An 18,218-nucleotide genomic window follows, 5' to 3' on the forward strand; every position below is an offset into this window, starting at 1 on the left:
ATATTTATTTATTTCGAGTTTTATATAGCACGTAGTTACCCTAGAGCATCCCAGCGCTTATTCCAGAGCAACAGAAAGGAGGCAGTTAGGCGTGAGCAAAGGCATTAGTTGGGGAAGAGGTGCGTTTTAAGGAGTTTACGAAACCGGAGAAGACACGTTTCCGAACGTAGACTCAGGGGGAGTGAGTTCCAAAGAGTCTCTATATTCACTGAGAATCTTCTCCCCCCCATTCGAGTCTTTTTGACTTTGGGAGTTCTAAGCAGATGTTTCTGATCTGAACGCAAGGCTCTGTTTGCTTTTTAGGGTAAGACTAACTTCTTCAGGATGGGGGGTCCCTTATCCTGAAGAATTTTATGCGCAATACAGAGGGACTTTAATTTGACCCTTTCGCGCACTGGAAGCCGATGCAGCGCCTTCAACGCAGGCTTAGCTGACCGCATCATTGGGGTGCTCTTGAGGAGCCGTGCGGCAGCATTTTGAATCTGCTGGAGTTTATTAAGCGTTGCTTCTGGCGCACCGAGAAAAATTGCATTGCTATAGTCTAGTCTTGATACGATCAACCCCTGAATAAGCAGCTTTCTAGATTGCGGTGGAAGGAGGGGCAGAACTTTCCGAGCTGCGCGGAGGAGACCGAAACAAACTCCTGCTGTTTTTTTTGCCTGGGTCCTAAAAGAGAGATCTTGCTCCAGCCAGACCCCAAGACTCTTAATCTCCTCCTTTGGATTCGGAAGCTCGCCCAAACAATTGGGCGAGCTAGTCGGAGGAAGTGAGGCTCCTTTATGCCCTAAGAGCATTATTTCGGTCTTTGAGCCATTTAGCTTCAAAGCCAATTGACTTTGGACATGCAGAAGTGCAGCGTGTCCGGACTTTTAGCAAGCTGGGATAAGGCGACCACCAGCTCAGTATCATCAGCGTAACTCACGATTTTGATACCAAATGGGGCAACCACATCCTCCAAGGGGGCCATATACACATTAAACAATGTGGGGCTTAGGGATGAGCCTTGTGGCACACCACAGTGGAGGGGGATTGAAGCTGATCGTGCGCTGCCTTCCCATACTTGGTAAGTCCGGTCGTTAAGAAATGACTTAAGCCATTTCAGGGCCATTCCTGTTACCCCTGCATCAGACAGCCTTTGAATTAACACTTGATGGTTGACAGTGTCGAAAGCCGCACTGAGATCCAAGAGGATCACTGCCACTGATCCTCCCAAATCCAAAATGCTTCTGGCTTCCTCAACGACTGCCAGAAGAGCAGTGTCAGTGCCCTGACCAGGCCGAAAGCCTGTTTGCGAATTTCTCAGCAAGCCATTGGACTCAGGAAAGTGTGAAAGATGTAGATTCACCAGTCTTTCCGCGATTTTACTGAGTCCCGACAGCAGAGAATTAGGCCTGTAATTCGCTAGATCCAATGGATCTAGGTGAGGCTTTTTCAAGAGGGCTTTCACAACTGCTCCCTTCCAGCTCTGTGGCACCAGACCACAAGCAAAAGATGCGTTGATTAAATCGGTGACAGGGTTGGCAATGGTAGCTCCTACCTGTTTCGGGATCCTCATAGGGACCGGATCACTGGGGGAGCCACTTTTAATAGTGACCAGCACTTTAAGGACCTCTTCCACTGTTGTTGGTCCAAAGGATTCCAGGTGTGCGGGGGCTCCAACTGACTCACTGCTAGCCTCTGCTATCTGGTCAATATGGGGCAGGGCACTTAGAATGTTCTCTATTTTAGTGTAAAAATAGTTCGCCAGGTCTTTACATTTCTCATCTGGGTTATCATGGGCTGAGGAAGGCTCGGGAACTCTCAATAGTTCCTTAACCACTAAGAAAGTTTCTCTCGAGGAATTCGAGGAGTTTTTAATTCTTTCCTCAAAGAATTGTGCTTTAGTGCGACGAAGAGCACATTTATATGCCCTTTTCGCAGAGCGATATTCAATTCTATTAGATTCACCCCAATCCTTCCTCCATGTGCGCTCCAGCTTCTTACAGCCCTTCCTAAGGATTCTCAACTCGGGTGTATATCAAGGAGCAGAGCCTCTTCTCTTCTCCCTTTTTGGGGCTGTTCTTTTGGGGAGGATAGAGTCAAGTGAGCTGGTCAGCCAGTTGCTGAAATTTGCATCTGCCAGTACCGGGTCAGGACTAGAGAGGGACGCGAGCCTTCGAGTTTGAGGACCCAATTCTCAACCGACAATCTGGACCAAGCTCTTTCCAGAGTGCGAAAACTAGGAGGAGGGGATATAGTCATGGCCTCCATTTGCCAAGTAAAAGGAACCAAGAAATGGTCTGACCACGGGAGAGGGTAGGAAGGCATAGCCTTACAAAGGGGCACATTAGAGAAAATCGGGTCAAGCAAATGGCCCTTATTGTGTGTTGCTCCAGAATTGATCAGGCCTACCTCATAGGCCTTAAGATCACATTGTAGGTCTGTCGCTAACACATCCGCTGGATCATTAAAGTGGAGATTAAGATCTCCCAGCATCATAAAGTTGGTAGCAGTAGATGCCAAAACCGCAACGGTTTCCATTAGGGAGCTGGCAAAATTTCCAATGCACCCTGGTGGATGATATACCAGTAAACCTGACACGGAGACCGTGGGTGAAATCTGCAAAGAGAACTGACAGCTCTCACAGTCCAGCACCCCACTGTTCTGTGCCCTACATACGAATTAATCCCTATATAGTATGGCAATGCCACCTCCTCGACCTACTGGCCTGTTCTGAGAGCATATTAAAAAGCCAGAGGGAAGGGCTCGTACAATGTCCACCCCTGAGCTCGAGGTGAGCCACGTTTCCGTTAAAAACAGGATATCTAAATTATGATCCTGTATAAGAAAATTAATCTCTAAAGAATGCCTCGGGAGGGATCTGCAATTCAACAAGGCCATTTGCAGGGAGCTCTTTCCTATAGGTGGCTGGGGCCAGCAGCATACCTCACAATGGGTAAAAGGTTTTACTCCCCTATGAATATAGTTGCATGTCGTCTTTTTAGCGGGACGTAGTGCTAGCAGATCATCGCAGGTGTAGATGATACTTGGCCCTAATGATTTGGACATAGATCCTGGCCCTGAGCCCGCCTGGGCCCGGACGGGCGCAGACAGGCTGAACTCAGGCGTAACTCCGGCGGAAATTCGGGGGCCCGCTGCGCGTTAACATATCCGTATTAAATAAAGATCTACCGTCCTTATAACGACATATGCCCCAGTATGTTGTAGTGTAATACTGTCTACTCAGCAGTTGGAATTGTTTAGAGCGTACTATCTCCTAGCATGAAGTAGCATGTTAGTCTAATTCATTGATTGACCAACAATAAGGGTAGCGATTAGGTTTCAGAGAGAAAAAAAGCCCACATTATAGTTTAATTTGTACTTTCTCATGTGCAAAAAGTTACTGATGTCCACCAATTAAATACTATAGCTTAAACACAGATATGTCTTTGTGTACTTTATAATTCTCCCCTCCCGTGACTGTGTGATCCCTTGTTGGTTGAAATGTTCATGATTGTGGTACTGCAAGCCTAAAATCTATTATTATAAGCCTCAGGTATTCGTTGACCCTTTTCCAGATTCAGCACCACAAAAAGTTGATTGAGCTGCTTCACCAGAAGAACCTGGATGCTATGGATCTCATCAAAGAGAAGGAAGAGTTGATTTATGCACTACAACACCAAGTGAAAGAGGGCCACCTAGCAAGGAAAGAAGCTATTTTTCAGGTAATAAAATATGGTATCTGCCTAATTTGAGCAGCTGCTACACCATCACGTAAGTTAATAACCCCCTTTCAATTTATGAATTAATAGTACCTTGTTTAGCTGGCTCCTTAAGTAGTTTGACTCGTTGTATTCACAAGGAAGATGAGTGGGACCAAGGATGGCTTGCTCTCATTTCAGGAACAAAAGAGCAAAATTGTGTTGCTTTCATTTGATAATGGGATTCTGTAATAGATGTGTTTAAACACTCCGTCCAACACATTTTCCTTATACCGTATAGCATTGCAGAACTTGATGGCTGTTCAGGGACGCTGGTGCTGACTTTTGCTCTGCTGATACCTGCTCCACACACATGATGATGAAATGTTCTATATTATGTAGACTTGGGCTTTCAGTCCTTTATAGCCAGCCCTATGAAAGGGTCACAAAGTAGGTACTGGAATAAAAAACAAAAGTTTCTTCCCCAACTGTCTTCTTTGATTTTCCCTGATAAACTTGAGGGTGAAAATAGGAGGCACCCACTGAAAATCACTATGCAATCATAAACATCTTTACTTACGCCTACTCAAAGGAAATCAATGATGGATAGGTAAAAGGCTCCATCCAAAGTACCAGCTAATGGACCGTTACACCCTTTATCTAGTTCCAATTTTAACAGGTCAAGACAATATCAAAGAGGAGAATCACAATCCAAACAAAATGCTCATGTTAGTATGTCAGTGTTCTATATCAAAGTTTGAGTGTTATTCCATCTGAGCCCCCACTGACTGATATCACCCAATGTCACTGCACTGGACAAATCACTCAAAACCCTAATTCCCAACTTCCTCCATAACATCCTGCTGGCTTATCACATCAAACAACACTTCTGCCCCTTAAAAGGCTTCACTGTTCACTTTCTGAGGCAAAGTTATATCACACTACCAACCACAAGCAATCCCCCAAAAATGTCAACAATCTTTTTAATTCAAACCTCACCAGCATAAAAACCTACATTGATGTACAAGCCTAAAAGCCCATCTCCATCAAACTAAAACCCTCTGCACTTTGGTAGATCAAAGAACTCAATGATTACACTGAGCCTATCTACATCAAGTTGGGGCTCTATTGAGGTTTTACTCCCATCTTTCCTCCTGTCTGTAGACTGGGGGTCTTGTTGTGTAGCTTCTAGATCAGACCCAGTGCTCCTTCCCCCACTTACTCGTAGTCATTTCTTGTGGCTAAGTAGCCAGTATAGTTTCTCACCCATTCCTTTTCTGATAACATAGAGCCAAGATGGGTTTCCTGTTGGCAGGTGGATTCACAAGGTTGGTAATGGCACCTTATAGGTGCCAGCAGCTTGTCATCTAGCTTAGTGCATTGTGTGGCAATATATTGCATACCGCAGCGTAAATTGCATTACTTGGCAGTTAGGCACACGGAGACCTTCTGGTCCGTCTTCTGTTAACATTTCAAAACCATGAGGTTAGGTAAATTGAGACCATCTGGTCCGTCTTCTGGTAACATTATGAAAGAAATTATGTTATTTCAGTGATTAATTTCTGCACTACATAGTGCGCGATCCATCTGTTGTGAATGATGTCTTTTTACTGTATCAATTCAATACGTAAAGCACTGCATGACTAAATGTTTCAAAGACATAGTCAAAGATGGCAACCAAAAATAACTTGTGCAGTCCTCTTTCTATGCACATTCATGGCGACTATGTATTGCACCCCTTCACGAGCGCCCAGTGTGTGAGCAAGAGAGCCGTTTCTCTTGAAACGCGTAACTACATTGGAATAAATACCTGCTAAAAGCAAAACTTACAACCTGGGAGCGCGCTGTTATTTACTTTCGTCGCAGAATACAATTTGCCGGCTGTGGCTCTACCGGCCCCTGCACGCCATCAGACTGAGGGCGGATTTCCCAGGAGGAGCTGCAACTTGAAATATAAATACAATCCGAGACTGTCCCAGATCTGACACAACCCATAACATCGGTGATTAATTTAACCAGCATCAAATTGTCGTCTGAGGAAGAGGAAATCCTAAACCTAGGGCTATCATTTTGACGACTGCAGAATTCAACTATGTCCAGACTAGGATTGACATTTTCAAATTTACAAGACTCTTGAAACTGAAAAAACATTTCTCTGTGAACCAGTGTTCAGCAAACGAGGCTTCTAATCAAGGAACCAGTGAGGCTTCACAGGGTGAATTGAATGTACAGGACATGGATCTCATGCTCGATATCCAACCATCTGGGGTTGTGTATGAAACCAATGAAAGCAGTGAGAGCTTTGAAAGACATATGATTGATGAACCATCAGAATTGATGAACCAAGCGGATGAGGTGGCAAGAACTGAAGGACTGGTCATCAATGCAAGTGATCCTACAAGTTTCAGACCTAGATCGCGGTATATTCCGTATACTGCACGAGACACTATTGATGTTTTCAATGATCTAGTGGTAAATGACCTGAAAAACTTAGAGAAATGTACAAGTGTGTGCAATAAAAGATTTAATAAGCAGGAAAAAGAACAGACTGCACTTATTAATAAAATCAAGCAGGAAGATACGTGCATCGTACGTGATGCTGATAAGGGCGGCAACGTAGTTCTCTGGGATAGGCAGAAATACCTTTTTGAAGCCTATAAACAGCTTAACAATAGATCAAGTTATTCAAGGATCAAACCAGAGACTATGTTTAACAGTCACACACAGTACAATTCTGAACTTGATAATTGGTATGGTCAACAATTGATCACGCATGATGAGTACAAATTTCTTAGAATAGTTAATCCGGTTACCCCGGTTTTCTATTTGCTACCCAAGGTCCACAAGGACCTTTGTAACCCCCCAGGCAGACCAATTATCTCTGCGATAGGTAGTGGGCTAGAAAACACCTCAAAGTTCATTGATTCTTTTTTGAGTCCATTAGTTGCACTGCTTCCTTCATACATATTGGACACTGGGGCATTTTTGAAATCCATCTATGATATCCCCTGGGAGGACGATATGGTCTTGGTGACAATTGACGTCACCACCCTATATATGAGCATCAAACACAGTAAGGCACTTTCTGGGGAATAGACCAATCAAACTTTGGGCCCATACTCAAATGCTCTTGTCAATGGTTTCAACTTGCTTGAAAAACAATTATTTAATCTTCAATGACGAACTATTCCATCCTACATGTGGCACTGCGATGGGCACCTGCTTCGCCCCCAGCTATGCTAATTTGCATATGGGCTGGTGGGAGGAGCAGGTGGTCCGGAAGCAGTGTCAGGAGGAATGGGAGAACAACATCCTCCACTGGAGTCGTTTTATTGACGACCTGTTTGTTGTCTGGAAGGACTCAATATCTGACTTGAATGTATTTTTGGCTAAAATACAGAAAAACAGTTTGAATCTAAAGTTTACTAGTACCGTGAGCACTGAGTCTGTCAAGTTTCTAGACCTAACAGTCTATATAAAAGATAATAAATTACAGACAAAACTTTATAGAAAAGAAACATCTGGAAACACTCTGCTTCACGCCAGTAGTTTCCATCCCACTAACTTGGTGAAGAGTATTCCCTATGGGGAGGGCTTGAGAGTACTGAGAAACTGTAATGATCCCACAGAAAGAGACTATGCACTGGATACCCTTAAATCTAGATTTAAACAACGTGGGTACAGTGATAACTGTTTGAACACCTCTTTTGTAAAAGTCAGACAAAAGACTAGAGAAGATATCCTCTTTAAACATAGAGAGAAGATGAAGAGTATGGCTGAGAACGAATGCAGGCTAATTACTAACTATAATAAACTGCATGGTTCAGTACGGAAAATACTGGCACGACATTGGCATGTCATCAAAAATGATCCAATTTTAGGCCCATCGTTAACCAGAAGACCCCTTATAACATTCCGGAAAGTGAAGTCATTCAAGCAAATGCTAGTAAAAACCACGTTGACCAAAATTAAGAAAAAGAGTAAGAAGAGTAATTGGATGGCTAGGAAAGATGGATTCCTTAAATGCAGCAAATGCAAGGCGTGTGAACATGGGAAGAATGTGAGTACATACAAACTAGGTCTCTCCAACAGGATCAAAAAGATAAAAGGACAATATGACTGCAAGACAGATTTTGCTATCTATGTCTTGAAATGTAAATGTAACCTGCAATATGTGGGGAGCACGATCAAGCCCGTCCATCAACGGGTATTACAACACCTGAGGGTGATAAAAAATGCAGATCGATCTTATCCGGTCGCCCGGCATTTTGAAAGATTTCATGACAAAGATGCAAGCAGTCTGTCCTACTATGTGATTGATTCAATACCTGTTAATGAGAGAGGGGGAGACAGGATTAAGAAGCTACGCAAGCTTGAATCGTGGTACATTGTGGAATTAAATTCTAAAAGCCCATATGGATTCAATATTGAAGAGGATCTGTATAGGCACCTATGAATATGAATCAGTATTGAAGTAATGAATAAATTCTGTATCTATGCTACCTAGGGTGGGTTAGCCATTTCTCAAATTTTTAAGTTTTTTGTTATATCACAATTTATAATCTTGTTTTTTTCACTTTAATGAACTGAATGTTTCGCCCACTGGGGCAATACTGAAAAGTTTATAAAACTTTTTTTGTTGTTGGTATTCCACACTTTAGTATTGAGAATGCAATTTAGCGTTGGGTGAAATGAGAGAACTAAAATGTATTCCTTGGGTGGATTTAAAAACACTTATTCCATTTAATCATGTATTTGAAAAATTATTTGCAATGAGTACATGGAAAAGGTTTTGATGTTATTATAGCCCACTTTGGCTCGACTCTCCTTATGAATAGGTTATAATTAACCTTTTTCCAAGAATATTGTGCCACAATGATGAACGCGACTATTTGCGTTCTACATCTAATAATCTTTATTGGAATTTAAAAATGCCCTTTATTTAACAAATAATGGTCTAGAATCATTTACTGAATGAGCATTTTTTAATGCAAATGAATTTTGTTTGTATTGTGGAATTTTAACATCACGAGTACCATTGATGAGTCTGTTTTTCAGTTCTATGACTTTTACGGGCCATGTGATGAGTCACATGACACCATTGCACTTTAAATGTTGTTTGTCATTCCAAAACTTTATTCGTGAACAAGCCTGCTGGGTCAGGCGAAACGCGTTGAAAAGCGGCGATAAAGGAAAATAAAAAAAGTTTCACCACATTTGATGTTGTCTCCTCTTCGTATCCTGTGTTGAGGCTGAGTTTGGAATATATATATATATATATATATATATATATATATATATATATATATATATATATATATATATATATATATATATATATATATATATATATATATATATATATATATATATATATATATATATATATATATATATATATATATATATATTTTAATGCTCCAAAGTTGCCCACGTGAAAGGAAAGCACTCCAGAACCAACGATCCCTCCAATGCCCCAGCAGAGGAAAATGAGGCCAGACGCGTTTCGAGTATGAATCTCTTTTTCAATGGCCGTTCACCTGTGTCCTCCAGCCAAGCCCCGCCTTACATATGCTGCTGCTGCCTCCTGATAGGCGAGTGTGTTACAGGCAGTCCCCACAGAATTGTGGTTAATGTAGTGCGGCACCATTGGCATGGCCATTGAAAAAGAGATTCATAATCGAAACGCGTCTGGCCTCATTTTCCTTGGCTGGGGCATTGGAGGGATCGTTGGTTCTGGAGTGCTTTCCTGCCACGTGGGCAACTTTGGAGCATTAATCTATATGCGGCAGGTCCAGCCGCGAGGAGAGCACTACCGCATAGAAAGGAGCGGGTCGTCAGCTGGGTACCGCCCCAGTTTCTTGAGGGAACCAGAACCCAAAAGGATGCCTACAGAGGGGTCACCCAATCCAGGGCGTGCATAAGGGACCCTGACCTTCCAGCACCCATCCAGGGTTTTATTTGGTGCCGCACTACATTAACCACAACCAGAAATTAGAAAGACCCCCGGGCGGGGTCTTTCTAATTTTCACCGGGGACCCTTTGGGCAGGGTGTATCGGTCCAATTTATTGGACTGGACAATTCTGTACCCCCTGGCTGACCGGGGCAGGGACTTCTCCTGTTCCGTTTTTGTCACCATCCCACCTCTTTGTTCCACTTCACCAGTTGCGGCGGACCTCCTCATTGTGGGCCAAGGTTCCGGTCCCCACCTAACGCCCCCGACGGATCGCACACTATCTCGTCCGTTCGGGTACCCACTATTTCTTAAGTCAGCCACTCAGTCTCCAACACACCGCAGCGCCCCAGCCGCTCCACTCTCTGATGCCACGCCTATCGCGCTTTTCAGGGGCCTCCCAGTGCAGTGTTCTATCTGGCGTGCATTCACCTCCGGCTCCCCCCACTGATCCAAGGGGTGCTGTCTGTTTCCAGGTGTGATGGTGCTACCTCATCTCCTCCAGTGGTACCCAATTTGGGGCCCCCTGGCTGCCGATTCTCACACCCAGCCTCAGTTCAAAGCGGTGTGGGAGGGCCGAGCAAAGTCCACGTATGCCGACCCCTCATGCTCCTTCCTTTTGATAGCACCCCCGTGGGTCCCCCCTCAGGCGGGTTCCCTCAAGATGTGGACACCATCCAGATGCTTACTGGCTCCACTTTCACCTTGTCCCCCAAGCCCGGGCTGCCGTTAATCCTCTTGCTATCACTTTGCCCTCTGGTGTCCTTGCAGGGGAGCGCCTAATCAGGGGATGTATGCTCTTCCTCGGCCGATGGCGGCCGTTCTCAGTCCCGGCAAGCCCTGCATCCAGGAGCACAGCCCTGTTCGGAGTACACGCTCCCGCTCCTCTGAGCTGCCGCTGATCTCTGCCGATGCCAGGTGCCCCATGGGAGCAAATGCTCTGTGTTTCTGTCCGGCCGTGGCCGGACTGCAGCCTCCGCTGTGTCCAAATCGCGGGCGGCCCCCGCAGCCAGGCGAGGCCCCGGCATGCACTCCTTGCGGGGCCTCAAACCTCCGCCGCAGGTCCCGGCAGGCCAGACCACCCGCACCTTGTCTTCGCCGGTTCACCACATCACAGCCGGGCCCCACAGACACTCGAGTTTTCGGCCGGCCCGGTGGCGACTAGACCTCTGCCTCCGCCGTTCGCCCACCTCGGGCGGCCCCACGGATCAATTAAGGCCCCGGCTTTTACGCCGGCCCAGGCCCCAGACCGCACGGTGACCGATCTCCGTCCCCAGATCCCCGGGACGACAGAGAGCAGCACCCACGAGGATCGCTACTCTTCCTGGTGCCCGGGATGAGGTGGGGGTACAGGATTCTTGTCAATATACATCGGCAGAGAAGGAAAGTCGGTGGAGCCGATTCCCTACGCGGCCATGTTGGTTGCCGGCTTGGCTCCTCCCCCCTCCAACATCAAGCTTAATGTTCATTGGGTGCGAACCATCAAAAGTAAAAGTGTTTCCTGCCATTCACTTCTCCTCCGCAGATTAGCAAGGACATCTAATTGGCTCACATGTTGTAAGGAGAACCTTCCTGAGCTTAATGTTGATTGGTTGAAAACTATTGAAAGTAGAAGTGTTGCCAGCCATTCATTTCGGCAGAGTAGGAGGGATATCTGATTGTCTGACGTGTTTTAAGGAAGCACTTCCAGAGCTTAATGTTAATTGGTTGCGAACTGAGTGTTGGCAGCCATTCACTTCCCCTCCATGGAGTAGGAGGGACATCTGATTGACTAAAGTGTTCCAAGGAGTACTTTCCCAAGCTTAATGTTGATTGGCTGTAAACCATTGAAAGTAGAAGTGTTGCCAGCGATTCTTTCCCTCTCCGCCGAGTATTAGGGGCATTTAATTGGGTAACGTGTTCCAAGCGGGACCTTTCGAAGCTTAATGTTCATTGGCTGTGAAGCATTAAAGTAGAAGTGTTGGCAGCCATTCCCTCGTCCTCTGCGGAAGAACATGGACATTTTATTGGCTAAAGTGTTCTGAGCACAGTTTGCTCCTTAATGGGTGGGAATGGTTCACTGTTGTGAGCCATTTTGTGATGCACTTCAAAGGAGTACAGGAAAACAAAGTAGTAGAGGGGAGGGTAGGAACACTATTAGCTCTGTACAGTGGTCACAAGGTGGTGGACAGGGATTGTGAAGGTAAAAATTTTAAAAATATATATTTTAGGGGCCATTTATATAATTGCCGTGAGGGGTGCAAATCACGGCGGAAAAATAACAGAGTGTCTTGCGATCTTCTTTTTATCTACTTTGCGGTTGGGATACTTCACAGGAGCACTATTTACTTATAATGTGGCGTTTACTTTTCTGACAGGGAGGTATGGTTGTGCAGCAAACATTTCAGTTCAGGTTTGAAACAGTTTTATTTAGGAATTACAAATAAACTTTCTTCGGAAGCTGACGCTGTATATATCAAAGGGGTGACAAATAAAAATGGAATTTCATTTAATATCAGTTAAGCGTGGCGACACCCTCTTTTTTCTGCTATAGTTTGTAAAATTGTTGCCCCATATTCTTGATAATGTAAGAGGGCATCAGTTACTTTTAGATAAAGTAGAAAAGAAGTGCTACATTAAACACTCCTGCACTACATTATCAGAAGTCAAAAGAACAAGTGAAAAAACTGTTAAATGCAAATGACTTCATATTTGATAGAAATGCATGCATTATCATTTTTAAATTAGAATTCAGGATCATTCTGTTGTAGTGCTTAGAGGTCGCACACTGTTCCGCTAAGAAATCACATACTCATTTAAGAATATATAGGATAGTACTATTATAATATACAGTACTGGCCCTATATATTCTAAAGGGAGAACGTGAATAGGAACCGCAACTGAGAATATTAGAAATTAGAAAATAACATTCATAAATGTAGTGTTTATCAAATATTTAAAGTATCAAAGTATGTTTGAAAGCTATATTTTTTTATACTGCAATTTCACAAAATATGCTCACTGAAAAAATATTGATCAAATACGTTATAATGTTTTGTAAGCTGTATTACAGATGGCGCCAACAAATTTCCAATTCCTCTTCTGTAACAATAGGATAATCTATTACAATATAACAAATGACACCATTGTTACAGTAAAAAGAAAAGGAAAATAAAGTAAGGAGTAGAACAGACGGTCAATAAAGGAACACTTTTGAGCAGTAAATATTTTCAGAGCTTCTTTTCTCCGGGATGTCGAAAAGTTGGATCTTTGTGGCAACAGGTCATAAACTTCTCTAAAATCATTATACTGTATATATTCACAGTATATGATCAAATTGGGGAACAGACTAAAAGCCACAAATCTTTACTCTTTGTGCCGACGGGTCATGAACTTCTCTGAGATCAACATGACTATTCATATTATAATATACATATTAACAGTATCTGATCTCTAGGGGAAAACATGCTTACTACTGGAAGGTGGTGACGTTAATTGTAAATGTTTAGGGTTTGCGCTGACGGGTCACCAACACCTCTAAGGTCAAGAACAGTGTCAGTATTATAATACAAAGTCACAGTATATGAGCTCAAAGGAGCCAGAAAAGGAGCAATGTTTGCTGAAATCTGTCTGTTTCTGAACAACCTTCTGATGTTACAGAAAAAAAGGCAAAAACATGCAATAACACTTTTTTCTAGATATAAATGTTTAAATATTGACAAATAGCTACGTATTATAAATATCTACCATGCCTTAATCAAACAACTTACAACTCCGGAATATGTTTTGGTGACGCAAATCAAGAATACGATGCTAGAAATTGGAACCTGCATCACAGAATGGACACAGAGAAATAACTTGTGAAAACGAAACTAATCGCACAACGAGTGTGGTTTATAAAGTTTTTAGTTTTTGAGTAGTCTATGGAAGGAAGATGCGGCTCCGCCCATTTAGATGTCACGTTTTACAGTTTACACATGCTCACGTTTTAACTGTTTAACTTGTGCACTTGTTGGGAAAAATTACAAACTGTGAAGCTGTAAAGGTTTCAATTTCCATCTTAACAGGTATAAGGTCATTAATATCTACATACGTTGGAGAGTTTAAAAAGTGTTACCCGGCAAACTGTGTCATTTGTATTCTCATGATTAAAAACATCTAAATAGAAGACATAAAAAAATATTGTTCACATTAGAAGAAAAAAAAAGTGCTAATATTTGTCATAACTATGCTGGTAAATTAAAAAAATGCCGGCATTTGTAATGTGTAAAGCTACCCCGGGAAAGGTGTGTCAGCGCTTGGGGGCGTTGGGAAGATTAAGCAAGGTGTTACCCACAGTGAGATAGTGGTGGGCTAAGATGCTGCTGGAGTCGGGATTCGAACTGTGAACGCTGTTGTTTGAAGTCAGGTTTTATAGGTGCTGTGTCATGCTTTTACTACACTTATATGTTAATTACTGCTAATCAAGTTGAAAACATTGTTAAAATATAAGTAGGGCTCCTTGTTTTCCGTTTTTACTGATTTTTACAGATAAATACAGACAGAAAAGTATTTATTTTTCTCTCTGTATTTATTTTAAAATGTGGATAAAAACAGAAATTGTGTTATTTTTTTAGCGATTCTAAATGCTGACAATGGTGAATACCAGACCAATAGGTCTGTTGTTCTAAATGTAAAAGGGTTAAACAAAAAAATAATTTTAGTAAAGAGCCTTAAAGAGTAAGATATGTGCTCGTATAAGAAAACATGCACATTTTAATATCAAGGTTGTGTATAGTTTATCATCTAAGAGTGTTTACATGACTGAAAATGGTCAGTCCTTCAGGCATGAGTGCATATTCATCAGACAAATAAATGTGGAAATATACTCATTTCAGATTCATTTTTTCACAAAACCCAAAATATATATGGGTAAATGCAGATATAATTATTTTTAAAAAAATGTATAAATACAGACGGAAATGCCCAAAAAATAAATACTATAAAGCCAAGAGCCATAATTATAAGTTATAAAAGACTACTGTTCAGTTAGTTTTCACTATAAAAAGTAGACATGTGTTTTTAAAATTTACTTAAAAAACATTATACGTTATAGGGACATGGTAGCTAGAAATTAGCATTTAAAAAACCTTTGAAATTCACTGACAAAACCATAGGTTTCAGGCTCGTTATATTTAGAAATTAGCATTTAAAAAACCTTAGAAATTCACTGAAATAAACATAGGTTTCAGGGATGTTATAGTTAGCTGGATATTTCACTTGTACAAAACCATAGAAATTCCACTGTTATAGTTAGTTCTGCTAACTATAACTCGCGCCCCTGCAATGCACTGCTCATGACGTCACATATTACATCATTCATGGCATGGTCAGTGACATCACTGATCACATCACTGATGACATCTCAGAGGACCTCAATAGTAACTAGGATTTTCTTCCTTAGGGTGGGTAAGACAATATGGATAATCAACACAGTATTCATTAGCTGTGGTGCACAGAGTAATACCAGGTTGGTTACGTTTGTACTTAGGTTATGTAGCTGTTATTTCCAGTATTCTTCCACAAGCCAATTTGTAAATGACATTTTTGTAACAATTGTTGCTATGCTTCTGCCTCTATCTTCACTCGTCCTAAATTATATTCTGATGATTCTTTTTCATTTCTGAGTGGCTGCTAGAAAGCTAGCTTCTGAAAATATACGGGATTTAAATCTGAAATCATTTTTAGAGTTTACTTCTGAGTACATTATACAGCAATGGGTGATTTTGAGTTTGATCAAGCACCTGGGCTGGGAACAGAAAATAATTAAGATATGCTAGTTCATATTCTGGAAACACACATGCAAATGATCCGTTTACTGGGCCTCTTTTTTATTCACTGTTTGCAAGGAAGTTAGTCTTTTGAGGTGAGGCTCTTCTGTACATTTGAGTCTTGTTCTGCTGTGGGATATTGCTCCTGCTGTGAATCCTACCTATTGATCATGGATGTTCCTATATCTGAAATGTTCTGGAACAGAAGACTCTTGCTGCCTCCTGGAAGAATTCCTAGTTGTTAGAAATAGGTAAAAGGTGCACCTTTGTGGCAATTTGCCTAGCTTTTGGAGAGCCCTGCAGCCACACCGGTGAGTGTTTAACTACTTTTTCATAATTTTAGAATAACACCAGAAGATGCACACACTGAGGGCTTCTGAGGCTGAAGGGATTGCCGTGGCACCTGAACAAAGAAGACTCAAACTCTTTGGCTTGGTGCAGTGCTTACCTAGAGAGTTTTTCAACAAAGTCAATTCAGTGACCATTTTAATCCCAAATGCTGATGCTGATGCCTCCCTGCTAGATACAGACTCCTAGATACAGCCTCCTGGTTTGAACCTCTGAAATAATTTTTCCTCTGAAACCATTTCTAAGTCTTCTGGTAAAATCATTAACTGGCCAAACAAGTATGCAAATGTGTGAACTTGTGGATTGACTCTGAGTCTTTCATAAGCCTTTGTAAGACATCCATGTCTGGATATTTTGAGGATATCAACTTAACTTAAAGTTTGTGGTGTACCTTTTCCCTAATAAGAATTGAAGGCCTTATTTAGATCTTGGCGGGACTGCCACCATCCAGCCTCTGCAGTGGTCCCAAGTACTCAGTCAAGTTGACGGCATTCTTCCTGCTGTATTTAGATGTTGCAGCAATAGACAGGAGATTACTGCGGCAGTGATCTTTTCCGCTGGCTAAAAGTCAGCATGCCGGGAGGTTTGCGCCGAGCAGATTTATAGGCTTCCGTTGTGATGGCAGTGTCCTGGTGACAGTGTCCTGGCAGAGTGAGACCATGGTGGTGTGGAGACAAGGAAGTGCTACTCATTATTATCTTACTACATATATATGCTGTGCATATGTAATAGCATATATTTAGGTATGGCATTACGCCTCTTTTGGTACGTATTACTTGCCACACAAACAGCATACACACACTATTAAATGCATACCCACAGGCACCAAAAGCACAACACCCACTAGCACCACAACATCTTTTGTGTTTTTTTAAGTGTCAATACAAGTTTGGTCATGTTACCTTGATGAGTAGGAAAATGAATACTGCTGCACTACATCTAAGGAAAATGTTGCATGTAAGAGCAATGCAGAAGTACATGAGGCTACAGCAATTGTCAATACAGGATCCATAGGACAATTGTTCAAGTAGCCTACTGTAGATCGCTGCTGCAACAGAGTTGTTTGGCAAAATGGTGGACTCTGTAGGGTGAAGGAGGGATCTGGACGACTGGTAGAAGATGGAAACGGAAGCGGGAAGCAGGAAAAAAGATATGTTTTGACTTCATTTCCTTCAATTCCGTCAAGGAAGGAGTGATGTTACAGAAAGGCGCACCGTAATCGGGACGGCAGGAAGCTGGCCTGGAGTCCCTCCGACAGTCACTTCTGCCTATTCCTCCGTCAATGTGGTTGAGAATTACTGGCAGTGTCAGCAGGAATCTAGTGGTCTTTTATCTATGGACCAGCCAACATCTAAATATGGCAGGCGTACACCCAAGTTGGTGGGCAGGAAGTCTGTGGAAAAAGTGATGGCGGGCTCCAATCCCCCCAAATCTAAATCAGGCTCTGATTTTGGTCTTTATTATTTCCTGAACTCCTTAACCAAACCTATTGTGAAATTTTTTCATTACATTTTTAGATCTTGGTTTGGATTAGTTTGGATTGAAAGGTTATTTCACTGTTTTGTTTGGTTAGCTTGCGGCACATCAAACGTCAAAGGAAGCTTATGATTTTATGACCCCAAACAGCCTTATTTGGGATTAATGCACATCCCGGCCACGTTTCTTAACCCAGAAGAAAAATAAGTCATAGACTTTACATTAGCCATTAGAAAAAGAAACCAAACCGGTATATCCTGAACTGCATATTTGTATTTATAATGTATAACAGTTGATATAGACAATATATTTGTCAAAAGACTCAAACGAGATTTAGATATGATTTGTAAGACCATCTTGTGTATCATTACTACAAAATAAATTATACAAATTATTCCCATCAATAAACAAAACAGAATGAAAAAATTGGATAACATATTTGTCATTTAGATTAAGAAAACTTTCATTAATTGGTGTTATCTCTTGAAGTTAGGATTGTATTCTAACTGGTCTCTATCCTAGTTCTTAATCAGATGTTAGTGGTTTGATTAGTAATGATTAATAATCTAAGACAAGACCCAAACTGAAGCAACTATCACACATACATTTCACATACTTTAAAAATTGAAGGTATACTGGAATGACCGTGTCATTCCAGTTCTTTCACATCACATAAGAATCATTCTGCTGCTTTCATGAAATACCAATTTTCTCAGATCCTTGGCTCAGGATGCTCCTTTGAAATGAGAGCCAAAATGGGCCAGAGTAAGATGCAGGCTTCTCCTTCTCCCTTTGGCGACATTCCAAACAGCATCATAATCAATGTCTGGATTTCTCTCCCTAGGCTCAATAGAGCTGTCTTTACCTCGCCTTTTCTGGTGGACCATACAGCAATTACCTCTTTGCACCTGAATGGCATAATCAATTGAAGCTCATACAAAACCATGTGGTGCCATTCGTTCTATACATGC

At 42.1% G+C, this 18,218-nt stretch overlaps 1 protein-coding gene across 1 annotated transcript in view; it reads left to right on the plus strand.

The window, feature by feature from the left end:
• Positions 1–18,218, plus strand: part of LOC147724345 (uncharacterized) — a 2,209,372-nt gene that overhangs the window by 479,951 nt on the left and 1,711,203 nt on the right. Inside the window, exon 9 of the mRNA XM_086966996.1 lies at positions 3,558–3,704. Within this exon, the coding sequence (XP_086823122.1) occupies positions 3,558–3,704 (147 nt within the window). The remainder of the gene's footprint in view (positions 1–3,557; positions 3,705–18,218) is intronic.

This window comes from Lissotriton vulgaris, chromosome 4_1, assembly GCF_964263255.1.
Source record: "Lissotriton vulgaris chromosome 4_1, aLisVul1.2, whole genome shotgun sequence".
Lineage (NCBI taxonomy): Eukaryota > Metazoa > Chordata > Amphibia > Caudata > Salamandridae > Lissotriton > Lissotriton vulgaris.